Source organism: Sphaeramia orbicularis, chromosome 18 (genome assembly GCF_902148855.1).
Source record: "Sphaeramia orbicularis chromosome 18, fSphaOr1.1, whole genome shotgun sequence".
Lineage (NCBI taxonomy): Eukaryota > Metazoa > Chordata > Actinopteri > Kurtiformes > Apogonidae > Sphaeramia > Sphaeramia orbicularis.
The window spans coordinates 21,103,423-21,129,026 of NC_043974.1; the positions used below are offsets into that span (position 1 = coordinate 21,103,423).

The 25,604-nt window shown below is 37.6% G+C and overlaps 5 protein-coding genes across 11 annotated transcripts in view; 3 read left to right on the forward strand and 2 right to left on the reverse strand.

Annotated features, from left to right (window-relative positions):
* LOC115438679 (RAS guanyl-releasing protein 2-like) overlaps nt 1–619 on the reverse strand; it is a 39,588-nt gene extending 38,969 nt beyond the window's left edge. For 2 of the 3 annotated variants that reach the window (XM_030162450.1, XM_030162449.1), the window contains exon 1: nt 225–619. The gene's annotated coding sequence lies outside the window, so the exon portion shown is untranslated. The remainder of the gene's footprint in view (nt 1–224) is intronic. The other variant, XM_030162448.1, reaches the window with a different exon arrangement.
* Nucleotides 620–5,756: 5,137 nt separating this feature from the next.
* On the forward strand, nt 5,757–15,316 carry alpk1 (alpha-kinase 1). 2 transcript variants are annotated; one of them, XM_030162445.1, is made up of 14 exons: nt 5,757–5,840; nt 6,409–6,547; nt 9,645–9,799; nt 9,896–10,094; nt 10,240–10,299; nt 10,379–10,465; nt 10,561–10,637; nt 10,739–10,834; nt 10,925–11,029; nt 11,203–12,979; nt 13,101–13,248; nt 13,326–13,488; nt 14,032–14,218; nt 14,348–15,316. In XM_030162445.1, the coding sequence occupies exons 2-14, from the start codon at nt 6,439–6,441 to the stop codon at nt 14,557–14,559; spliced, it is 3,375 nt and encodes a 1,124-aa protein (XP_030018305.1). In that variant the 5' UTR covers nt 5,757–5,840; nt 6,409–6,438; the 3' UTR covers nt 14,560–15,316. The 2 variants fall into 2 exon arrangements, with proteins under 2 accessions (XP_030018305.1, XP_030018304.1); XM_030162444.1 differs by lacking the exon at nt 5,757–5,840 and having other exon boundaries at nt 6,370–6,547.
* A 1,110-nt stretch (nt 15,317–16,426) lies between these two features.
* Nucleotides 16,427–19,039, forward strand: LOC115438687 (ependymin-like). 4 transcript variants are annotated; one of them, XM_030162465.1, is made up of 7 exons: nt 16,427–16,522; nt 16,735–16,938; nt 17,135–17,169; nt 17,296–17,430; nt 17,556–17,742; nt 17,841–17,928; nt 18,698–19,039. In XM_030162465.1, the coding sequence occupies exons 2-7, from the start codon at nt 16,872–16,874 to the stop codon at nt 18,825–18,827; spliced, it is 642 nt and encodes a 213-aa protein (XP_030018325.1). In that variant the 5' UTR covers nt 16,427–16,522; nt 16,735–16,871; the 3' UTR covers nt 18,828–19,039. The 4 variants fall into 4 exon arrangements, with proteins under 4 accessions (XP_030018325.1, XP_030018326.1, XP_030018327.1 ...); XM_030162466.1 differs by having other exon boundaries at nt 16,441–16,522; nt 16,716–16,938; XM_030162467.1 differs by having other exon boundaries at nt 16,445–16,938; nt 17,841–17,923; nt 18,693–19,039.
* A 926-nt stretch (nt 19,040–19,965) lies between these two features.
* Nucleotides 19,966–25,298, reverse strand: LOC115438685 (citrate synthase-lysine N-methyltransferase CSKMT, mitochondrial-like). Its single transcript, XM_030162457.1, has 2 exons — nt 25,170–25,298; nt 19,966–23,774 (listed from the first exon to the last, which is right to left on the reverse strand). The coding sequence occupies exons 1-2, from the start codon at nt 25,243–25,245 to the stop codon at nt 23,098–23,100; spliced, it is 753 nt and encodes a 250-aa protein (XP_030018317.1). The 5' UTR covers nt 25,246–25,298; the 3' UTR covers nt 19,966–23,097.
* Nucleotides 20,242–22,529, forward strand: LOC115438690 (ependymin-like). Its single transcript, XM_030162469.1, has 6 exons — nt 20,242–20,348; nt 20,711–20,745; nt 20,826–20,960; nt 21,041–21,233; nt 21,375–21,462; nt 21,944–22,529. Exons 1-6 carry the CDS (start codon nt 20,282–20,284, stop codon nt 22,062–22,064), a joined length of 639 nt encoding a protein of 212 aa, XP_030018329.1. The 5' UTR covers nt 20,242–20,281; the 3' UTR covers nt 22,065–22,529.
* Nucleotides 25,299–25,604: the final 306 nt, after the last annotated feature.

Here is a 25,604-nt window from a genome sequence, read left to right on the forward strand (position 1 = left end):
CTTACTGCACTGTTACACTACTGTTGCAAGAGGATCTACACAGATGAATATGAGCAGTTGAAGAACATTGCTAAAGAACGTATTTTGCTCTTGCAGTTTTCAAAAAAAAAAAAAAAAAGCATAAATACATCCTCTAAGTGTCTGAACTGATGCGTAAAAACAGTCAAATGAGCTCAAGTAGCGTCTGTTTTGCACTAATATATAAGTTACGACGGATTTCTTACCTTTAAAAACTGATAGATCCCATGCTCTAGGAGAAGATGCAACACCGGTAACAGTTTTTGGAGTGAGCGCTCAGTCGGAAAGCCTTACATCACCAGCACCAACGGACGCTTTGGCTACGGAGTGGAAGCACCGGGTCCTGCGGAGAGATGCGCCAATGAGAGAAAGCCACAAGAATTCATCAGTGGAGACAGACTCGGGTGTCTCCTAAGTTAATGTTGTCGATCTTCTGAAGGAACTATAGAGGTATTTTCACGGCGGATTAAGCTCAAAACGCGCAACCTAACCAATCCTAACCGTGCGCACTCGGAAGCAAGTTCTGGGTGCAATGCGTCCTGATGGAGCAGAAGACGCACGGCTCAGGGATGTGGTCACAGCTGGACCTGGTGCCAGCCTTCTGCTCCTGTTCCAGCTGTGAGGCTCACAATCACACCGCAGAGCCATAGTTCCGCCTATTGGTAGCATCACAGCAACACCACAACCGCTCTATTCATGTTTGCATGAGCAGACACGCACCATTCCACAACCACTATTAATTATAATCATGTGTGACATAAATCTGATACTTTCATCTAGTTTCCAACTGTGGACCACAAACACATAACTTCATCTGCTGTGAAGCGTCATTTAGACATATAACCATTACATGTAATAGAAGCTGTGCCACTGTGTGTTAAGTTCAGAAACCCAGCACACATGATACACATATTCAAAATGTTTTCATTGATTAATAGACTAGTTTTCTTATTAGGTAATCTGCATATATTATATAAAAGACCTACAGAGATAATATTCTGAAATGGTAGTGATAAAGTTTCAGTAGCCTATAAATAAGTCAAATACACTAAGGTCTGATTGTGTTATATCCCTGCATTTTGACACACTAGCTACGTGGAGGATACCTGTTGCTATGACCGCCTTGTGCCATCTGCAGAGCATATGCTGCATTCAAGTGATACAGGAAAAGTGACGATTACAAAAAATCTGCGTATTTTCTTTTAGATTTTATGACTTAATTATAAAAAAAATAAAAAAATAAAAAATAAAAAATTATAGTAATAATAATAATTTGAATCAAAAAAGCAGGTCATGTCAAGAAAGTACATAGAACATGGTCATAGAGTTTATTTTTTACATGTACATTACTGCTAAGAAATGGACGGTTTATTTTGTGCCATCTGCAGGGCATATGCTGCATTCAAGTGATATAGGAAAAGTGACGATTAAAAAAATCTGCGTATTTTCTTGTAGATTGTATGACTTAATAAATAAATAAATAAATAAATAAATAAATAAAAGCAGGTCATGTCAAGACAGTACATAGAACATAGTCATAGAGTTTATTTTTTACATGTACATTTGTCACGTCTGCCACCAGACGTTAGCCTGGTTTTGTCTGTCTTGTGTGTTTTGTCAGTCATTTCCTGTTTTATTTTGTTAAGTTCTCCTCATGTGTCATGTCTGGTGTCTTTGCTTCCTTTCGCTAATCAGTTCCACCTGTGTGTGATTACCTGTCCCCGCCCTGATTTGCACCACCTGTGTCTCATTGTCTTTCCTCCCTCTTGTGTATTTAACCCCTGTGTTTTCCCCTGTCCTGTGCCAGTTCCTATCGCCTTGTGTGTTACTTACCAGCGTTTTTGGATCCTGTTGGTCTGTCTGCCTGTTTTTTGACCCAGATTGTTTTTCAACACCTCTGCTACCGTTGATTCTACGTGTGTTCGACCTGTTCGGCTGTTTAACGGTACATGAGCTTGCCTGTTCCCTATGTCCTTTTGCCTTTCCGTCTGCCTGCCCGTGTATGACCTGGTTCTGCTACTGACTTCCCTCTGCTTTCCCCTAGTCGGACTCCCGACGTGTTTTACCGGTCTGGACTGTGGGTTTTCCTCTCCGGTCTCACTAACCCTGAGAAGAACCCAGGGCTCTGTGTTCTCAAGATTCTGTTCAATATCACAATCAGAGAATTGTCAGTTAACTGTGTGTTTAATAAACACTGAACTTTTACGTCTGTCTGTGGGTCTTGCATGTGGGTTCAGTTTTCGTACTCAGACCATCATAACATTACTGCTAAGAAATGGACAGTTTCTTTTGTGCCATCTGCAGAGCATATGCTGCATTCAAGTGATTATAGGAAAAGTGAGGATTAAAAAATCTGCGTATTTTCTTTTAGCTTTTATGACTTAATTATAATAATAAAAATATAGGACCAACGGCCAAATTAAAAGCTTTGGGAAATGTATCCAGATGCCATTTATTATCAGCCAGTCAGGGGTATTTATTATATTACAGAAACAGCCCATGTTTTGGTCATATTCCAATCAGATCTGTAAAAAATCAAATTCCAACTTGATATCGTTGATATTTACTGATTTATTGGATCAATCCAGTTTCTATCTCTTATAATGGGAAAATCTGTCAAAGTCACACCAAATCCAGAATCAGATCCAGATGGAAATAATTTCAATACCTTGTGTTGACATCATCATAAATCATCATCATACAGAAGCTGTATACCAAGTTTGAAGTCAATCAGAACTGTACTTTCAGAGGAAAAAGACAACTGAAATTTTTTCCCCATAAGAGCCCATGTTAAATTTTTCGTAAGTTCCCGGATCCAGAAGAAGATCCTGATCAGCATACGGACATTATGTTTTGGTCATCTCCCCATCAGGGCTGGACTGTAGAAATTTACACTGAATATCATTTATATTTACTGAGTTATAGCATCAATCCACTTCCTATCTCTTATAATGGGGAAATTTTTCAAAGTCGCACCAAATCCAGAATCAGATCCGGATCCAAATAATTTCACTAACTTTTGTTGACATCATCATAAAGAAGCTGTATACCAAGTTTGAAGTCAATCAGAATTGTGGTTTCAGAGAAGAAGACGATTGAAATTTTTGTAACGGACAACAGACGACGCCGGACGCCACATGACGACAATAGCTTAAGGCCTGTCGGACGGTAAGCTAAAAATAAATAAATAAATTTGAAACAAAAAAGCAGGTCATGTCAAGATAGTACATAGAACATAGTCAGAGTTTATTTTTTACATGTATATTACTGCTAAGAAATGGACAGTTTATTTTGATTTGTGTATTATTGTTATGAAATGGATAGAGTTTATTTTTGTTTTGATATGTGTATTATTAGTGCTACGAAAGGGACAGAGTTTATTTTGATGGGAAATGCTGTTGCAAAATGGAGTCGATCCTTGATATGTATAGCATTTTGGTGTTTTGTGCATAGTCAGAATTTAGTCTGATATATGTAGGATGTTTGAGTTACTTATGGGATCTGACAGGAATTTAAGGTAGGTGGAAGGATGGGGTAAAGGGGCAGGAGATTAGAAATTAAAGTTCATAACACTCCTTTTTGAATGTTTTCCTTTTTTATATATATACCTTTTTTTTGTTTGGTTTTAAAGTAATATTCAAAACAAACAAACAAATTAAAACCACTTTTTTTTTTTACCACATCAACAACACAAAAGTAAACAAAAATGGTCAAATCATTACAACAAACGGAACACATCCTGTGTTTTTAAGTCTAAAACTATATTGGATAGTCATGAAAATACAATAACCCAAGGGCGTAGAATTGCATGGGGACGCTAGGGACACGTCCCTACCAATATCCAGCCACTAATGTGTTGCCCCTATCAATCCAACAGCTGTCTGTAGTGTTTAGTCAATGATTATGGCACATAATTGGTTAATAGTCGGTCTCTGCTAGAAGTCCCGCCTCTAATCTAATTATCACTCTCCGATTGGCTCTTTGCTATCGTACATGTGATTGGCTGTCCCCGCTGTTACTCCATCTACTTGTAAAAGCTACAGTTACCCGCTAGTTGGACAGGAGAGGGGGAAAAAAAAGTTGGACCTGACAGGAGGCAGTTCATATCTCCAACCGCTTAGCATAAGTTGCCAACATGTATGTATTTGTTCTGCCTGGGTCACGTCAGCTAGACGGATTTGAATATCAGAGGTGTCATTTACATTTACATTTGTACATGTGTCTGTTTGCCTGCATGCGCGTGCATATGCGTATCCGTGTGTGCAGGGCCGGTTGGTGGCATAGGCTGATAACTGATAACATGATAATTTCTCATTAATTGTCTTAAAAATAAAGAAACGAGAGGGAAAAAACAAACAAACAACAACCCCCCTGTAATTTCTCAGGTGAGCTCTCCCAGACCGGTGCTCACTGTGTGTGTGAGTGACAGAGACAGAGTGGAGCTGAATGACAATCAGACAGGTGTTGTACCAAGCATCCAGGTAAAGAATGGAGAGTTTATCACCATGAAAAGGCCTTCCAAGGGCTTAGCTGCACAGTTTAGAAGAGGAGAGAAAAGAGGAGGCAGAAAAGTAATCCAATTATAGAGGGATGTAACCTTTAATAATGTTAAAAAACATTTTATGTTGCTAGCAACAGCTAGCTGAACTGAAATGAAGCAAAGTTGGCTAATGATGGAACTGTAGATGATTAAGATATGAGATATCTGCTAAGGTGTGGTTTACTGCTGATGGATTGGTTCATATGTGTTTATATCTGGTTTATGTATGTTTCTATGTGGTTTATATATATTTCTATGTGGTTGATATATGTTTCTATCTGGTTTACTGCTGGTTGGCTGGTTTACATATGTTTCTATTTGGTTTCTAAATGTTTCTGTGTGGTTTCTATATGGTTTATTGCTAGTTGGCTGGTTTATAAATGTTTCTATCTGATTTTATTTATGTTTCTATATGGTTTACTGCTAGTTGGCTGTTTGATATATGTTTCTATGTGGTTTACTGCTGGCTGCTTTGTGCATCTCCTCTCATGCTTCATGTATCTCCTCTTCGTGACCCCGCCCCATGTATGTGTGTTTGTGTGCATGTGTGTGTTTTTTAAGGGGGGGGCACCAAATTCATATCTCCCCTACGGTGCCAAAATAGCTAGAACCAACTGACTATGATTGTTTGCTTGTTTGATCAGCTCTACATGATGTGAAATTATGATCACAAATGCAAAAAAACATCAACTTTCAGGAGTGCTGCCTTGGAGCACTTTTATGTCCCCACCAATGTCAGAATCAAACCTACTCCCTTGCAATAACCTCTTTTTTTTTTTTCTACAAATAATTTGTCCTGGCTGTTTATGCTAAAAGTTGGTTGGTTCAATCTATTTAGAGTAGACATACTAAAAAAGTACTCAGTGAATAACATAATTAGCCTAAATATTATTCATCATATTATTAAATCTTGATTGGGTCATGGTCTTAGGTTGTTATATAATAACCTACTACCAGACCATGTATCAGAATAGCCTAATGGTTAAAGTAGTTTTTTTCTTTCTTTTTATTTTTTTGGAATAGCAAATATGTAGGAGTTACCTTGTCATGATCTAGTTTGTCAGACACTACCTCATCTGTTTTGCATTCATTTGTACAGGCTATTCAATAACTACCATCCACCGTCATATACTGCAAGGGTTTATCATATTTCCGACAGCATTTGAAGTCACCATCTTATAGCCCTGCCCAACCAGGAACAAACACAGAGCACGAAAAACCAACGGGAAAATGAAGTGAATGCTTTTATTTCTCTGGGATTTTAACAGAATCAACTATCATTGTAGGTATACATTTACGTCATTGTTTCCAGAATTCCAATTTAATTTCCCATTGATTCACATTCTATACATGTGTGTATTTTAATTTCTTAGTAAACTAAAGTTGCTGAGTGTTTTTACATTGATTATGGTACTTTAGACCTTAGTTTGTCATGATATTAAATATTGTGTATTGCTTTGTATGTTTTAAGCTGATAATGTGTTTCTGTGATAATTGTATGATCATAAATACATCTTAAAACTTAAAAGTATCATCTTTAAAATAAAAAAAATAAGTAAGTAAATTTAAATACACTCCTAAATACATAGTGTTGGAATGGTACATTGTAGTACAGTATAGTGTTTTTTATCCTTTTTTTTTTTTTTTTAAATAATGGTTGATTTGAGATTGTGTTTCCAACCAGTTAATTCACTATGTTGAAAGTGAAACAAGCAGACTATGATATATGTTGCAGTCCTTCCCATTTGTCTTGTCACTTTGGAAATCCCTGTCTTAAATCACCCCAAAGCAGGATACAGTAGGGAAAAGTTTGAAAGAAAAGAGTGAAAATCTCTTCATCACTTCATCAGCAGCAAGAACATCAGCATCTGTTCACCAGAATGGACAGCCAGGTGGTGGGGAGTTTACTGGATGACTGCCTGAATGCTGTGGCTGAGCAGCCTGACCAGCCCACTGAAACCCAGAGACTGAGCTTCTACAGCTGCAGAGGTCAGACACAAGATGGTGCTATGTGGGAAGTTTTCACATGGAAGTGAGACGAGGATCTGAAATTAGTATTGTACAATATAGTCTACCACATACAGTCACGAAAAAAATTCCATCAAAAGTCATGAAAAACAATGGTTATGCAATTACTAACTCGTGTGTGTATCATGTGACTAAAACAGACAGAAAAGAAAACATAGAATGCCTAAAAGCACTGTTTTCGGCGGTACAATGCCATAGCTATTGATAAAAGAACTGAAGTGATTTTGGTTATTATTAAGAAAACATGGAAAATGGATAGATATCAGCTCTGAAATTAAACTCTTATGAGCTATTTTTGTTGTTATCATTATATTTGTCCAAACAAATGTACCTTCAGTTGCACCAGGCATTAAAATGAACAAGAAATTGAAGAAAACACGGGTGGACAAATAATTTTTTCCATGACTGTAGGTTCTTTTAGGCAGGTAGTCATAAGAACTGAAACCTTCTAAAAGCATAAAAATGTGCATTGCATCAGTATGGGACCTTAATGAGTATTTGGGTTGAAGTGTTCTTAAGCTGTTAAACCTCTGAAGTCGTTTTATGGCGACTTCCAAACAAATTTTCCACGACTTTTCCTTTCATCGTCCCCATTTAAATATTATCCTCTGCATTTTGCGTTTTTCAGTGAAAATCAGGTATTTTCCTGTGCTTAATTTACTGATCATGCAGATGCTAATCAAAGCTCAGAGCAAATTCAAAGGTTATTACATCAAAACAGAGATAACTGTAGAATAAGTGACTTTTTCAGCAAAATATATCATTGACTGAACATAAAACAAGCATCTACAACCACTGTCATGTCACACTACACTGGTTTTATTGTTGAATCAATGTTGCAGAAGATGACAGTGTTTACATCAGTGGTTCCCAACATTTTTTTGGCTTGTGACCCCATTTTAACACCACAAATTTCTGGCGACCTCAGTCATTTAGAACAGATAGTTTTGGGGTTTTTTTGGCTAAAATTATTTTGTTTTTGATCATGTAATAGTTTGCTATACTACGTTGCACATAAACGTTAATTTTAGATGACATTTAAGCTATATAATGTATATTATTATGGACGGAGGCAGAAAAGCCAGGTGCAGATTATTGCACGAAGTGAGAATTTGATTTTCCTTGGTCAGGATATGTACAGTCAGTCCAGCTTGTATTTACAAGGCTGACAATTAATACTGAACAAACAATAACTCAAACTATGAATTATGAAAGAGCTGCAGCATCTGAAACCGACCACAATGAACATTTGAAAGATAAACAGTACCACAGTGCTTCAGTTTCAGCTTCAGAGTTTGTCATGTCTTTTATGTATTGGGATTGTCTCTCTCAACTCACCATATATTTTATTAATAAGTTTGGTTTTTTTTTGTTTTTTTTTATTTTATCAATTACTAGAAATTTCAGGTGACCCCATTTGAATTCCAAGCGACCCCATGTTGGGTCACAACCTCAAAGTTGAAAAACACTGGTTTCCATGTTCAGTGCTGGAACTCTCAACGTCCAAAAAAGGCATATCTGATGTTGCTGAAAAGCTAAGAAACTGCATTGCCCCTGAATTATTTAAATGTATAGATAGCTTTAGTGGCTCAAAAGTTATTAAATATTTTACATCAGTACATGCTTTTGGTCACCAGTGGCAAATGCTACCCTCATTTGTTGTTTTTCCTTTCTTTACAAAATCAAAGGTAAAATTGAAGAGAAAATACTTAAATACTCATTAGAGAATAGAGACATTGATATTTAATCTGCCTTTCATGTAATAATCTATAGTTACACCTGATTATAACATAATGTGGCATCAAGTAATGTTAACCCATAAAGACCAAAACACCCACTGTTAACCAAAACTATCTAGTGATGTAAACGGTTTAATACCTGTTGATCCACTAATTCCATCAATCCATGTAAATAATTGGTGTAAAATGCAGTTTGTCATCTGTTCATGGTCATCAGATATGACCCATTTGGATGTTCAGAGGCTCCATAGTGAACAAGGAAATCAAATTAAATATAGGAAAATACCAGATTTTCACTTAAAAAAAAAAAACTACCAATAAAAAAACCACACAAAATACACAGGATATTATAGTAAATGGAGATATAACACATAAGAAAGGTTAAAAAGAGAGAAAAATTCATATGGGAACTGCCCCAAAAGTAACACTGGGTGTCTATAGGTTAATCAGTCAATTGCAAATAAGGCTTGTCAAAAAAAAAAATTCAAGAATACTTTAAAAGTTTTTATTAAAAGCATGCATTAGGTTTGTTAAATTGTAAAATTGGTATATATATTGGTTTCATATTGTTGTTATTGATATTTCTTCTATTATTATATGGTATTCTGTAGTTTAATCTGTAAGGTTATGCCAAACTAGGGCTATCACTGAGAGTTTTACCTATTTAAAGCAAGTTAAAATACTTGGTATACGATTTTATATGTGTATGTATGTGGGCGACACGGTGGTGCAGTGGTTAGCGCTCATGCCTCACAGCAAGAAGGTCCTGGGTTCGATTCCAACACCAGTCGACAGGGGGTGGGACCTTTCTGTGTGGAGTTTGCATGTTCTCTCCGGGTACTCCGGCTTCCTCCCACCATCCAAAGACATGCACTAATAGGTTAATCTAAATTGCCCGTTGGTGTGAATGTGAGAGTGATTCTTTGTCTCTATATGTCAGCCCTGCAATGAACTGGCGACCTGTCCAGGGTGTACCCTGCCTTCGCCCCTATGTAGCTGGGATAGGCTCCAAGCGACCCCCGTGACCCTAGTGAGGATGAAGCGGGTTCAGATAATGAATGAATGAATGATTTTATATGTACTCCACATTTACATGTGTGCCAAATGTCAGAAAAAGATGATGTATTTGTGCAAGTATTTGAATGTTTATTTTATTATTGTTACCCTTTTAAATGTAGCTATGTCAAATGGACACAAAAACAAGTGAGTGTCCATAATCACTTCTGCAAAAAGTTTTCCTTTTGTTCAAGTTCTGTATTCTCTGTCCTTTATTCCCTGTATTGTATCTGTTAAATTCTACTTCCCCTTATTTTATGCAGAGGGACTATGTGCAGAACTGGCCTCTCTTCTGCAAGAGGCGATAGAAATGAAGTGGCCTTTTGTGCCAGAGAAGTGGCAGTACAAGCAGGCAGTTGGTGCCAATGACAAAACCAACCTGAGTGACCTTATAAGACAGCACCTTCCTCAGTTACTGGTAATAATCACTGCAAAGTAATGTTGATCATTACCCATCAGAGCATAGTGTATACTATAATTTACACCATCTTTTTACTGTGTGTCGTGTTTCCAGGCCTTTCTAAAGGCTTCCATTGTGGCTAAGGAGGTGCACTCAGCTCTGTCAGTTGCTTTCTTAATGGACCGTTTCCTTTACTGGACAGATGAGTCCACCCGACTGCTGAAGATCACCAAGCTGCTTCACGCACACCACCGTGACGTTCCTTTAGCCCCTCAGCTGGTCATTCGACAGGCCAGGGTCCATCTGAACTCTGGTATAGTGTAGACATATGGGTCTGCTGGGCTTGGATCTTTAGTTTTTTCTTTACTAAAATCCTGACTATTAGCCCACCACCACCCTAATCACTGTCTTGAGAATGTAATGAATGTTATGACTAACTTATTATTATATTATTACAGGCAAGCTGGAGAAGGCCGAATACATACTCAGTAATCTCATTAACAACAGTGGAGATATAGGTAGGTTCCAATGAATTCCCTTTACTGGCTTCACTGAATAATCTTGTACATCAATAGTAGAGTCTCTTTTATTACACAGGTTGCTGGGTGTATCAGTCTGACAGTGACAGGGCTCTGGTGCAGGCTGTTAGTGTTCAAGTGCGAGGAATGATTTTACAAAAGCTGGGTGAGAAAATGTTTTTGAATGAGATCAAGAAAAACTGTCAATTTCAGTCTGTTGCCGATACATACTTTATTCGACATGTGTGACTCTTGTGTCAGGCCTGTGGCTGGAGGCTGCTGAGCTGATCTGGGCTTCTTTGGTGGGTTACTACGCACTTCCTCAACCTGATAAAAAGGTAGGATTTCTGTTACAGTGCATGAATGTGATCAGTCTATAAGCATATATACTTTAAATATTATTCTAAGCCTTTTCTTTACATGTTGTTAAATTTTAAAGGGTATTGGAACCTCGCTTTGCTTATTAGCGAACATATTGGTGTCTATGAATGATGACGATTTCCATGCTTTTAAAAGTAATCCAGATATTGATTTGGTGAGTATAACTGGAATAATATTTGTTGCTAGAAAGCAGGTCATGATTGTTGTGTTTTTATGTTTAGACTTTTTTTTATTTTTTGGACAGTCTTTACTTGGGGATGGCAGTCATCGTCTCCTTTCAGCGGCTCAAGCAGCTAAGATGGCAGTAGTATACAGCCAGTACACTTCCCTTTCTGTGTTGACCAATGTGGTACGTTGATTTATTTACTTGGCTGTGATGCAGTGCTTCTACTTGACATCCAAGAAAAAAAATCACAGTGTCAAACTTAAGTGAAGTAGTGAATGAGAGGCCACAAATATCTAATAGAGGTGAGAATGGTGCTCCGTCATACTTCTATCTGACCAACTCGTCTTCTTCCCCAGGCGACTCAGGGCACCTGCTTGGTATCGTACAGCTTCTCAGTGAAGTGCCCCACTTCTCAAAGGCAGTCCTTCCTCCTTCAGGCTAAAGAGGCCTTTGAGATTGGCCTCCTCACCAAAGCGGAAGGTGAACTTGTCACCAGCAAACAGGAGCTTCACACCTTCCTCAAAGCTGCCTATTCCCTCACCGTCGTTCACAAATGGCTCCGCACTCGTAAGGCCATGGAGCAGGCAAAAGAAGCCTGCCAGATAGCTCTTGGACTCTTTTATGATTACTGCCATGCAGAGAATCAAGATAAAGACAGCATGTGTACTCAAATCATGAACCTCATTGGTCAGGTGAAGCTTCTCTTAGGAGTAGAGCCTTTTCTGAATTCAGACACTGGGTCTTTTATCCCTGACAGCTACAGAAGCATCCAAGACACACCAGTTACTTTCACTCTGGAGGGTTTCACCAAAGTAATGCAAAGATTCCAAAAGTATCATGAGTCCTTGTGTGAGACCACTTCCAAACGCTGTAAGGGGGCTGAAGAGGAGACCGATGGAAGAAGGCTTTGTATAACATCACTTGGAACAACCATGGGTTATCAAGACACAGACTGTGATACTAAACCTTGTGAAGGGCCAAAAAACACATCCAGTGAAGAGATGCCTCAGAAGACAGGTTCTCAATCATCTTGTGCTCATTCATGTCAAAAGTCTGACCTGGGGAGCACTGATGAGCTTGGATCTTCATGGCAGAAAGTCTCCTTAAGCGGTTCAAGGTCTCCTCAGCCTAGCAGCAGTGGCTACACAGGCAGTGGTGATGCTGCTGTTGAACATGTTAGCACCCACAGCCTTCTGACCACTGAGGATGACAATGAAAGGTCAGACAGTGAGCTACACTGTGCAGATAAAAACAAGAAGCGAGACTTGCTTGTTTGTAATCCTGGTGTGAGTTCCTCTACTGTCCCAAGATCCGCAACACCTGTTACTTCCCCTTCCAATGCAAGCAGTGATTCAGAAAAATTTGAACTGATAGAAGCTGCAATAGAAACACTCGGGAGTGAGGAGGATTGTATCGCTGATGCTGGTGCTGTGGCTTTCAACCAGACAAAAGCAGAAGGACCAGTACAGTCCTTATCCCAGCTTACTCTCAGAACATCCTCCAGCTCCCTTGGTGACAGTTTTAGTTCCCAGTCATCATGGGAGAAAATCTCAGCTGACCAAATCTCCCCGACAGTTAGAAAGCCACAGACTGTTAGTCTACCAAAAGCAGGAAGCAGCGAGTCATCAGAGTCCAGTGGGAGTTTCTTCCTTATGGACACACTTGACTCTGAATATGCTGATTCAGCTCAGGATCCCATGTACAATAACCACACAACTGCATGTGAACAAAATGCTGCAACCAAGCCTCAACATCTGGACCAGAATGTGGACAGTGAAAAACACGCTGTAACTGAAAACCATGCTATCAAGAACACGTACATACTCCCACAGCCAAACCCAGAACAATGTGCTTCTACTGACAGATCCTCAGAGAGTTCATTTGAGATGGTGATGGAAAATCATAGTGAACCCTCACGCAATGAAGGCACTCAGACTAAAGATGCAAGGAACCCTCAGTGCTACAGCTGCCTTATGCATAGCTTTGTGGATAGTAGAGCTCTAGAGAAACAGTATTTTCTTGAAGAGCAGGACTACCATGCCCTCTTGGCTGGGGTTTGTCATGAGTGTTTGCTGAAGAGGTTGAACAGTGACAAGACACAGTTTAAAGTCAAAACACACAGAACTGCCCACAGTAAGATTTTGTCATTTTAGCCTGTTGTAAATAATTCAATAAAAATCCTCAAGTTTTATGTTGTGATTCAAGAAATGTTGATTGACACTGTCTGTAAATGTCTGAATGCCGTGCTTACTAGATGCCCTTCATCTGAAGTTCTCCAAGGCCACAGGACTATGGACAGCCAGGGAGACCTGTGTGTATATCGGAGAGCCAATGAATAAGGAAGGCACTCAGAGAACGGCAATATGGGTACAGTTTTTACATCAGGAGGAGAGATTAAGCAGGTAAGCAAGTGTAAATTGTAGGCCTATTCTCCAAATGCTAATCTGTGCTCCCTTAATTATTGTATTTTTGTCTTTAGCTATGTCGGGAAAGACTACAAGAACCCAAAGGAGATCCAGTTCCACCTGAAAGATGTAGAGAGACAGATGACGGCCCAGTACTATGTGACTGAATTCAACAAGAGTCTGTATGACAAAGAGGTCATGGCTCAGATCTTCTTCATTCCATCAGAAGCACTATTGGTGAGAGCAGAATAGTCAGAGCAAAGTTAATTAAAAACACGCCAAAAGTTGAACTGATAAAAGTTTTGTTAATTTGGGAAGAGTAGATACAGCAGATGTTTCATTAAAATTATATTTTAAGAATTCACAAAGCTTTGCCTCAGGGCGTATTTAGAATAGTTTTTGTTAACATATCCACATACACTCTACACGATGGTGAGAGGAAGTTATCCTCTTGGTTATGAGTCTACATGGCAGTATAAGAACTTTTAAGAGTAACTGAAGGAAGGAAAAGCTTAACAGCAAGTATTTTTAATCCTCTTTGCTCTTCCTTAATGGAATCAGATTAAAAAAAAGTCATTAATTACTGAGCAATTTTAGCCCACATACTAAAGGCCACACTTAGCACTAACCATTTGAAAAAACATTGTGTAATCTTTGAGCTACAACAAAAGGGCACACCCTCTGTTTTACACTTCAGCTGGACTCAGTACACTATGTAAAATAATTGTGTCAAGGACATATAGGCTTGAAATGACTGTGCATTTTCTCCATTTTTAAAAGATCCTGCAGGGAAATAAGATAGTGGGCTGTGTGACAGTGGAGCCCTACATGCTGGGAGACTTTGTCAAACTGACCAACAACACTATAAAGAAAGACATGAGGTTTCAGGCTACGAAATATGGCCTGGCCTTTGGACATTTCACCTATCTGTTCTCTGACTGCCAGGAAGTTGTTGTAGACCTCCAAGGTGCGTGCTGATCACTGAAATCAATCTCTAACAACTTTACGTCTTTACATCATGTGGAAAAAGTAGTGGTACTGCTATCGATGTGTGTTTGTTTTAGCTGTTAAAGTATTTACTCCTTTTTTTTAATAGGCTGGGTCACAGCTAATGGCAAAGGACTGACCTACTTGACTGATCCTCAGATTCATTCTATCAAGACCCCCAAGGGCCCCTCTAACTTTGCTGATAGAGGCCTGAGGGACTTTTTGAAACAGCAACATGGACCAGAGTGTAATGACATTTGTGATCATCTCGGACTACCTCCACTGGCCAGAGAGCCTCAAGTTATTCCTTGGATGTTTTAAGTTAACAATAAATGTACAATTATGTTCAGTCTATTAAGGTGATACTTTTTATTTCAAAGCCTTTAAATGAGTTTAATGCACTGACGAATCCAGAAACAGAAAAATACGCTACAACTAATGACCAATGGATGATCACTGCTGTAAATGTCTATTGCTGCTGCTTAATAATTAAACTTGCTTATGGTGTTTATTATAGAGCAGTTTATAGGTTGGTGTTTTTTTCTTCACACAGTGAACACTCATGGTTCAAGGAAGGTTGAGGGACCATAAAGAGTGGAGGAAAAAACACATTATTTTCTTAAAGCTCATAGAAATTAACATTTTTGTTAAAAAGTGAAAGTAAATACATAACATACACAATATATTGTTAATAAAATGATATGACTGCAAAATGTTTTGTTGTTAGTTACTGTTCCTGCATGAGATGATCGGATTGCTGTCTGACTGGCTGAGCAGCATATGAAGCACCTGAGACAGTGAATAAAGTAGAACATGTAGAATTTTCCCTCCATCAGGACAATGTAGATCTGATGAGCTATGGCCTATTCTGTTTTCACCCCTTTATTGTCTCCTTTACTTTGTTACAATCAAGTAACATGGGAAAAAGGAGCACATCCAAATGTAAGTCAAAGCATGAATATAATCACTCTTATCAAATGTAGTCTATTTGTGAGTGACGTGATATAAATGAACAAAATACAGAAATGTACAAAAGCTGCACATTGAAATTTGGACACAAAATCCACTGTTGCCCATAAAGTTGGAATAAAATATTTTTACCTCTGCTGATGAAATGATTGTGACACTGATTTTATTACTGATGGATACAGTGTAACTGGGACTCAGTATATAATCATTGTACCCAGTCAAAGGTGATACTGATTTGTATAAATAAGAATAAAAAGACTGTCTGAAAACAAAATTATTTCACCTTTATGGACCGCAAACCCAGCTTTAGTAACATATTTAGTGTAAAAACTTTGTGTCTCTGTTCTAAATAAGATTTATGTTTTGATATTTAATATTTTAGTCTCAAACTTTGTTTTCAGTCCCATTTCACTGTCAGTGTCTGTAAATCCATATTTAACACACTTGGGGTTATATTCATGTTGCATCTTGCCTATAGCACCTTTCAATCAAGTATTTGCTTAATTTAGTTGACAACCTGCTAGTTTTTTTCACTCATCACAGCCTACTTGAAACAAATTTGTAACTGAACTTTGCCTCACTACAAACTAGTTGAGAAAGCTGGGCTTACATGACAAAAAGGCTCCCAGTCAGGTGACAAAAAATAGTGATGTCACTGATCATGCTTTTTGTTGAACATGCGACCTCAATGTCATGTAACCTGTTACATTAGTGATTTATGTCAACACATTAGCCTATAGAACTGGCAAAACAACGAAAGCATAGCTACAGAAATGACAAATGGTATGCAAATCTTAAATGTTCATTTCTTTTTCATTGTATTTTTTTAGATTTATAGCACACGAAAACATTTTAATCAATAAAATACCTGCGAACCACAGTAACTGACAAGTAGCAATAATACTATAATATTCTGAAAACAGTGTGACTTAAAGGTTATGTTTTTCAAAGACTTATAATTAAAATATAATAAAATATTGTATAATGGAAATAAATTACCTCTGTCCTCAAAAATTATGTTACCAAACTTTTAAGTGTGTTTGTTTTCTTAAGTATATCAGTGATCAAGGTGATTTCTGTGATAATTCTGTATGCACTGTAGTTACACACCTACAAATCATGTGACACTGATGTCACAGATAGAGCAAAGCACCTCCACTCCATGCTCCTCAAGTCCAGTTCAGGCTTTATCAGTTTTCTTATGTTGTGAACACAAACAACATTCTTTACCCCTCACCCACTGTGCACAACCCTCAGCCTTTGCGTCTGCACATAAAAATTAAACTTACATTTTCTGGACATAATCAACTAAAAGGTAGGGATTATTTTATATAGTGATGTCTGATGTCTTGTACAATCTGTGGATGCTAGATTTTTGTACAAAGTGTGTGAAAAACAAACCATTTCAGCATTCACAAAGTGAAATGGATGCCCTTCAACAAGAAAATACAGGTAGTTTTGACCTCTTATCTTAATTTAAGTCCAATCACTCCTTCATATATGCTCAGGAACTTGACTTTCATTTAGTGACCGGGCTTAAATCAAAAGCTGGAGGCTGGACTTTCCTCCTGGAGCCTCAGCGTCAGAGTTTATAAGGAAGTGACTCTGCTCTCAGAGGACTGTGTAACCAGCTACACTTGAAGTGGTGTGTTGAAGTCTACAACATGAGACTTTTGGCAGTACTGACTTGCTTACTGGCATGTTGCCTGGCCCAGAAGCCAAAACCATGCGGTGAGTACTTACAGAGACAAGAGGGATGCTCTCAGTCCTTATTGTGTGCTCATGTGCTTTGTCTGTACCGATACATGCTGATATTTTCACAGCTGACTGTAATGTTGAAGTTTGTTATTGAATGCTGACTTACTGTGACAAATATGTATTTTTGTTATTAGAATTAAAATATGCATTCTCACTATTCTGTCAACAGAAAGTCCTCCTTTGCTCTCCGGAGCCTTCACTGTGGTAAGTGTTTATTGTTTCTAAGAGGATTATGTAAGCACATGTAGACACACAAAATGATTAAGAGTAATTGAAAAATGTCAGATGATAATGATGTCAGCAGATGTAAACATCACATTGCATTTCCAGTCCACACAGAATGAAAAAGTTTGGACCTATGGCAAATACGTGTATGACGCACTGGGAAAACGCATGCGCCTCTTTGAGTTGGGAATATATGAGAATAAGACATTCAACTATGACGCTATTCTGCTCTACAGAGAGGTGACCAAAGCTTGCATATTAACTCCTAGCAAATGGCTGCACAGAAATATGTGTAAACTGCACTTAAAAGTTTCTTAAAATGCTCACCTGATCAACACCCTAATCTTCTGACTTCTGTCTATTAGGGGGTAATGTACGAGATTCATGATCATGACAAGACGTGCGAAAAGAAGCCACTGAAGGCAGACTTCTTCGTCTTGGGAGTTCCCAAAAATTCATCTTTTGTGGGTCAAGCTGTTGTAGGCACCTCGTCTGCACCTGGAGCTGGCCTCCTGGTCAACACTTGGACAGGAGAAATGCCTGAGCTTGGGGGTGAGAGCATGTTAAATTTAGATTATCCTACATTTTCATCTATTCATTCATCATTTATTTATCAACATATTTTTGTCATTGCTGCCCCCACCCCCCAGGAAAGTACATGACTACAGTTACAGAGTATGGGTGCATTCCTGTCAACTATCTGTTCCATACTGCTGACTATGGATGGATGGTGATCAAGTAAGTCTTAATTAGAAGTGCACAAAGCAAAAAGCAGAAGCAAACAGTAATAGTAACAGCTAAAGCTCGCTTTGTTGATAATATACATCATAGTTTGGAATGATACAAAAGCCAAACTGCATTTCCAGAACTGTTTGGAGATTTTCCAAAGTGCGATTAAAAACTAAAATCTGGGATTTGTTCATTAAGCTTGAAACTTTATAATTGCATATGTAAAGAAGAAGTGGTTTAGCTTTTAATGTCTCCAACACAGTCCAAAAAAAAAAGGTTGGACAGGCACAAAATAAGCCTGACAGGTTTATACCATTTACAGGTAAGACTGTTGTGTAAACTTCTACAGTTACTAGGTTAATTGGCTGCAGTGGAGGTGATCATGATTGGGCAAATGCCTATGGTTGATGCTCCATTGTTTGTACTTCTGTCAGTTAAGTAAAACTACAAGTGAATTAACAAAAATAACACCTTTCTTATCATTATTTATGAAGAAATGTCATATTTTTACTTTGTTTTATTGTTATTTGCTTAGTATCCGAGTGGACTTCACTTTTAGAAAGATAATGGAAATGAGCATAAATCTAATAGAATTATATAGTTTTATTTTTACACTTTAAAAGTAAATAGTTGTTAGATTAGGTGTTGTACATCTCTGAGGTCCTACATCACCTAAAACTGCTTTGTTACATTAGGAAAGAGTGACCATGAGTGTATATGTGTGCTTCTATACATTGGGCAGAAAGCTAATATCACTATATGCCTTTTTTTTTTTTAGCTACTTTGACAACGTTGTTGGGATTACAGACCCTGGTGTGTTTATTCCTCCGGATTTCTGCAAAGCTGCAATGATGAAGCCTCAGAGCCAGCCAGTGGATATCTTCAGCTTGTTCCACAACAAACACTGAGCATTTCTTTTAACTAATATCTCAAACCTTCACAATAAAGTTGATCGAGTGAATCATGGCATTGCCACATGGCACACACGTATACGATTAAAAGTCTTTATAATGAGCGTGGGTGTATATACCAACATTGCTGCTTATTAAACAGGAAGGTTGTCTTTTTCCACTAATGAATGTGATGTGAAATCTTTTATTAATACAGACTTTTTTTTGTACATCTGTGTAATGAAATATACAAACCACTCTACAGTATACAGAAGCCTTTCAGGTTATATGAATAAATATGAATGTGAGGTTACACAATTTTGACCTTACTGCCATAAGTTTCACTTAGAAAAGTAAACTGAAATGTTACAATCTATTACTGTTGCAAACTCATATTCCACATATAATCTTTTCTAATTAAAAAATCTTTCTATTTGATGTGATTATTGATTTAAAGAGACAATTGAAAAAAGAAACAAGAGAGTATGCTACTCAGTCAGAGAACTAAATGAAACATTGAATTAATGTAAAATATGAGGTTTTGTTATTTTATTGTGTAATAAGCCAAAGAGAAGCAAAAAAAATGATCAAAATATAATAAATTGTGTAAGTGAGCAGGTTTATAAAATTCTCTCACAATAGGGGTAAACAACAAGGCAACAACCATATGATATCAGTGAGTGACATTATATAAACTAAAAAGGTTAAAATGTAGTCTGTGTATATTAAATGCTTTTTGGATCATAATCATTTCCTCATTTATGTTCAATGACAAAATGGAACTAGACCAGACTAAAACTTTTTATTGTCCAAAAATACCTTTACCAACCATATAGCTACATTTAGTTGAGTAAAAACTACCTTTATCTAGCCCCGTCTATTATTTCAGTTACCTAAAAATATATACAATTTATCCCCCATTTAAGATACCTAAAATGAGAGACATATTTCTTACAGATCATGCTGTGGAAAATAAAAAGACTCTATGATCAAGTGTTTGACTTCAATAGCCATAAACTACAGCTCAAAAATGTGTTGAGTCTGTATTGTGATTTAAAGACAAATCACTGTTGGCTTGCAATACCAGGTCTTTTTTTAATAATCCCTCATTGTACGTAAAAGAAACAATTCACCACCAAAAAAATCTACTTATTTCGTCTCTATTTGTTGTTTGTGGAATATATCGGCTAGTGGATGGTGACCCCGATTTAATGATCTACCAAACCTTAAAGTGACTTACATTTAGAGATTATTGTATTGAACTGAACTTGATTTTTTGCTATACATTTTACAACTGGCAGTGACTGACTGACCAGGTTTTACCTTTATTTTGACAGGATAGGCGTATTTGCTCATGAGGACTGACAGAAAACCTGGAGGCGGACACAGACTTGGATCCTCTATAGTGTATTTATAAGGAAGTGAACTCTGAGGTAGTTGCTACAGTGTAAAAATATCTGCTAAGTGACAACATGAGATGCCTCATCCTGCTTGTGTGCCTTGCAGTGGGCTGCCTTGCTCAGAGACCATCAAAATGTCGTAAGTACAACAAATATTTTAAGGTGATTAACACGGGTTGATTTCTACATTTGCAGCAGTTATGTTTTCATCGGGGTTTGTCTGTCTGTCTGTTGGCAAGATAACTCAAAAAGTTACAGAAGGTTTTTGATGAAATTTTCAGGAAATGTTGATACTGGCACAAGGAACAAATAATTACATTTTGGTGGTGATGGGGGGGCTGATCTGCCTTGGCAGAGGTCTGCGCTCTCCAAGTGCTTTTCTAGTTAATCAGTCTTCTGTGTTTTGGAATATATGATGGTTGTAGTATGTTGTAGTAATACACTCTATTTAAGAGGTTCCTATAGATTAAAACCATACAACTACCGCTTTCATTCTAACAGGTTCCCCACCGCTACTGACTGGATCCCTTTCAGTGGTAAGTCTTCACTTGAGGAAGCTGCATAAACCAAATTTCTGCTGGATTACTTTTCATTCTTTTTTTTTTTCACTAAATAGTCAAGTGCAAGTGAGAAGCTGATGGTGTATGCCAAGTACTCCTATGATGCATGGGGAAAGCGCATCCACCTGAATGAGTTTGTACATTACAACAATAAATCCTACCACTTTGATCTACTCCTACTCTTCAGAGAGGTGATTCCAGTGTAGCCATTAATCACATTTAAAAGTGTAACAGACAACAAAATACTGTACAGTATCATGTTGTCCTCTAGGGTGTTATGTACAAGATTGACAGGGCGAACCAGACTTGTATCAAGAGAAAGCTGTGTCGAGAATTCCACCCACTTCAAGTCCCAGATAATGCAACTCTGCTGGGTCAGGCAATTTTGGGTGCCTCCTCTGGTATCGGACAGGGACTTCTGGTCAACACCTGGACAGGACAAGTGAAGATGAAGCAAGGAACAGGTAGTGTGAAGGCAGACTGGAGGAAATTGACTACTGTCATGTAACATATGACTTGCTGTGATTGTTTTGTTTCTATCTATTGAACCTGCTTTTCTGGTTGCGCTTGCTCTGATAACTCGTGATGCACTTCCCCATTCGCAGGAAAGTACATGAGCACTGTTACTGAGTTTGGATGCATTCCTGTCAGCACTCTGTTTCACACTGAGAAAACTGGATGGCTGGTGACCAGGTCAGTGTGAGCCCATAAAAATGTCAGCAGGGGACTCTCCCTATGCAAATACATGTGTTACTAAAAAGTCAATATGAGGAACGTCACAGAATAATGCTGGATACCTTTCTTAAAGTTATTTTAAATACATTTGGATTAATTCATGTGCATATCAAAAGTCTGACATGTCCATTACATATTTTTGAAAAGTGCAAACAAAACTACATATTATTTAGATAAAAAAAGTTTAAACTGACATTTCACACTCTTAACCAGAATTGAAAACCTACCAATGGTGCTTAACTGTTTATATCATTGAACTGTAGTGCATTTGTAAAGATTCAGCATCATTTCCTTAGTGGTGTGTTGCATTTTTGGAATTATTTTTATTACATAGATCCTTAAGCCTCTTTTAGCCTCTCTGTTCATCTAACCTCTGTCTTCCTGGATGCCTCCCCCCTCAACTTTTTTTTTATTGCTTCTTTTCTGTTTTCGCCTTCAGCTTCTTCAACAATGTGATCGGACTTGTGGACCCACAGGAGCTCCTCCCTCCATCGTTCTGTACGGATGCCCGTCTGGAGGAAAATGGAGAAGATCCAGTGAACTTCTTTAGCTTCTTTTAAAATACTAAAAGATGCAGTGCACAATGATGACGACTGCATATGATTCTTTGCACTGTATTAAATTCTTAATACTTTTATACTGATGATCATTTTCTCTATGCTGCACTGTTGTGTCAAATGTTTTAATTTTAGTAAGTACTTGTATTTTACTTGAGAATGTTAACTCCATGCTGCTTTATAGTCACTATTCAGAAACAAAAAACAAGATGGTGGATTTGTTTTTTTAAATATTTGCTCTTAGTTGTCATGGTTTGCGTTACTGATTTAATGGAATTTTAACTACATCCAAATAGCAAATAGTGCACTTTTTACTCCACTGCATTTGTCTGTTGTTACTTTTAATTACAAACTATGCATCTCCAAATGTGTTTATTTTAAATGGAAGTGATAAAATGAAGGATTACATTTTTTTATGGCTTGAGAAAATTCTATTTTCATAAAGTGAATAAACTCATTAAAACCCTCTGGATTAGCTGGTAAATGCATTGGGAGTTTCTCAGAGTTTAGGAAAATTTTATTTTTTAAGACATGACTGCAATATTATGATGATCCTGTGGAATTATGATGCATTGCTGTAGATTATACTACTACATAGTATGTCAGAAGTTAAATTAAGTCAACCTGAAACATCTACAGTAGCAAAATGCAATATACACATTGATGCACCACCACGAACCAATGAACATAGCATACAATGCTAAAAGACTTACCATTTTACTGCTTCTCCTTACCTTGCTGATACATTGCACTTTCCTCATGGTTTACTAAATGTAGTAGGTAGTATGTCTGCAAGCCACAAGATGGCAGTAGATAACTAGTAATGAGAGCAGTAAACTGGCCATTCTACATCTAAAAGTAAATGTTGCCTCACAGTTAATCTAAAAAATGAGTACTTGAAAATTGAATTGATATGCACAGGTCTACCTTATATGTAAATTAATGTATTGACAATCACATCCAATATTTACATATATTCAACAATTAATTTCAAATGAAGAACATTCAGGTCATCCAGCGGCACAAGCAGCAGTTATTAATGAACAGTAGGGTGAGGAGTCACTTGATAGCAGTAGTATAATATTCCTCTTAAGTCTCCAACCTCCTGTACTCCCACATTGGCTGACATCACTCCCTGCTCCTGTGCTTCAGTCTCCAGCCACATCAGCCTGGCATCTGGGTCCTCATCAGAGAACTGGAGCAGAGACCCTGACCTCCGCAGAACCTTCATACACTGCTTCAGCACCAGGCAGGTCTTATCTTTCCCCTCCTTAGACCTCAACAAGGCGTCTATGGTGCCTTTATCAACTATAAGGTCAACACTGCTACAACCATAGTGACTGTGGAGTTGTGTGCAGTCCAGCTCAATAAACTCCAGCTGAGAAGAAAGATTTTGAGGTTGAATAGCCTTGGCTCTGATGTGTTCTTGCATTAGGTGCACAGCTACAGGAGAAATGTCAGCACATGTCACCTTGACAGGGAAAGGAGAGTCTTTGTATATACAGGGCCCCAAAGCAGAAGTGCCACAGCCCATATCCAGGACTCGAAGCAGTTCACTGTTGTGGGACATGGTCTGCAAATAGGGCAGGATGATGTGTCGGACAGAATCGAAGCCAAAGAACCACTCAAAGTTCTTAAAGCTGGATGTCCTGTTGTTTTCGGCATAAAAGCGGTCCCAGGTCGCCTTCTTATCCATGTTTTCAATCAGTTCAGCTATACAGAAACAGGAAGAAACTGTCAGCCTTTTTAAAAAAAAAAAAAAAAAAAAAAAAATATATATATATATATATATATATATATATATATATATAACGAAGAGCATTTTTAACATATTGAAAGCTTCAGAATCCTGGTTTTGCTGCATACCTGACTCACTACAAAAGCCAACTTACAACATTTTTCAACATCAAATCATGTTTAAATAAGTTCCTTCTGGGATTAATAAAGTATTCTGATTCAAAGGAGACTAATCAGTAGAGCTGTAACTATTACTCAATTACTTGTCAGCTAAAAAATTTGTCACCACCTACTACAATGTTATATGAATTAGTTATCGGGCCAATTTTGAAGATTAAATGTTTAATTCTAATTCTTTATTTATACAAATATTTATACAAATATCAAATTTCTTATTGTTCTCTTATTTGTAATTTTTTCACTCGTTTGTGTGGGTTTTTTTTTCTACCTGTCTTTTTATCTGCACTTGCTGGTTGTATTTTTGCTGCTGCTAACTGAAATTTCCCCACGGTGGGATAAATAAAGTCTTATCTTATGATAAAGTCAAATTTATCTAAACTCAGCTTGTTAAAAGTGAATTTCTTAAAACTTGGTTGTTCTCCTAAAAGTGAAAATCTTAACCCTAAATAATGAAAAAGGTTTGTTTGAAACTTCTGCATATTTATTAAAAATAAAAAAAAACAATATTCACAGCGTTTGGCAAATCTTGTCCAATCAACTTAATTTACCACAGGTGATTCCAGCCAAGTCTGGAACTTGTCTGAAGCATGATGAGTGAAAGCAGGATGCAACTGAGCTCATTTTTGTGTCATGGCAAAAGCTGTGAATATCTATTTACATGTTATATTTTTGCTTTTTTATTTTAATTTCAATAAATTAGGAAAAATATCAAACATTTTCACTTTGTCATTATGAGGTACTGTGTGTATAATTTCGAGGTACAGAGTGAATGCAATCTGTGTTGGTAGTGCACTGTATGATGTTTGCAATGAAATATATTCCTTGTGATTTAAAGCCTCTTAACGACATGCATGATACATTTTGACCTTTCGTTACAAACCTGCAGAAAGAACATCTATGTACTTGAATGAATGAGTTTTATGAGGACGCCCAGACAAGATTAACTTCACAATGTTAGAACAGTACGCAATATTGCAAAGACATAACTTTTCGTGCTTAAAAAGTCTCCATTTACCTAAACTGTTTCATAATAGGATTGAACCATTTATACACTATTGCCAGTTTGACAGAATAAGCTAGCTAGCTAACGTTAGCTAGTTGCTAGTCGACTGTTACTTGCAAAATAGTCGCTGGCACTTACTCGGAAAAATAAAACCAGCAAAAGCAAACTGATAGTAGGATTATACATACTTGTAAGGGATGAATGTTGACGTGCACATGCTGCCAGTATCCTCCTGGCGTACATAACCTTCAACAACGAAGTCATTCTCACACTTTACGTTTCTACTTCTTGTCAAGCATGAGGTCCCACTCTGCAGTATTTCCGGGAACACAAGTAGCGCCCGTCGTCCACGGAAAGTTGTACGAGAATGCATCTATTATTGTCGACAACCTTTGGAATTGCAGCGAGGACATAGCCACGCATGCGTACATCGGTTTCACACCTTACAGCATGTAGTAAACACCATTTTTCAGTGAAAATGGCTAATGGAAACGGGGATTCATGTTTTTTCCGTGTTTTTCTGTACTACGACCAGCTGAAAAAGACGTATATACGTGTGCCACGTCAAACTGACTGCATTTCTTCACCATTTTCCCACTTTTTAATCTAAATAATGACATGAG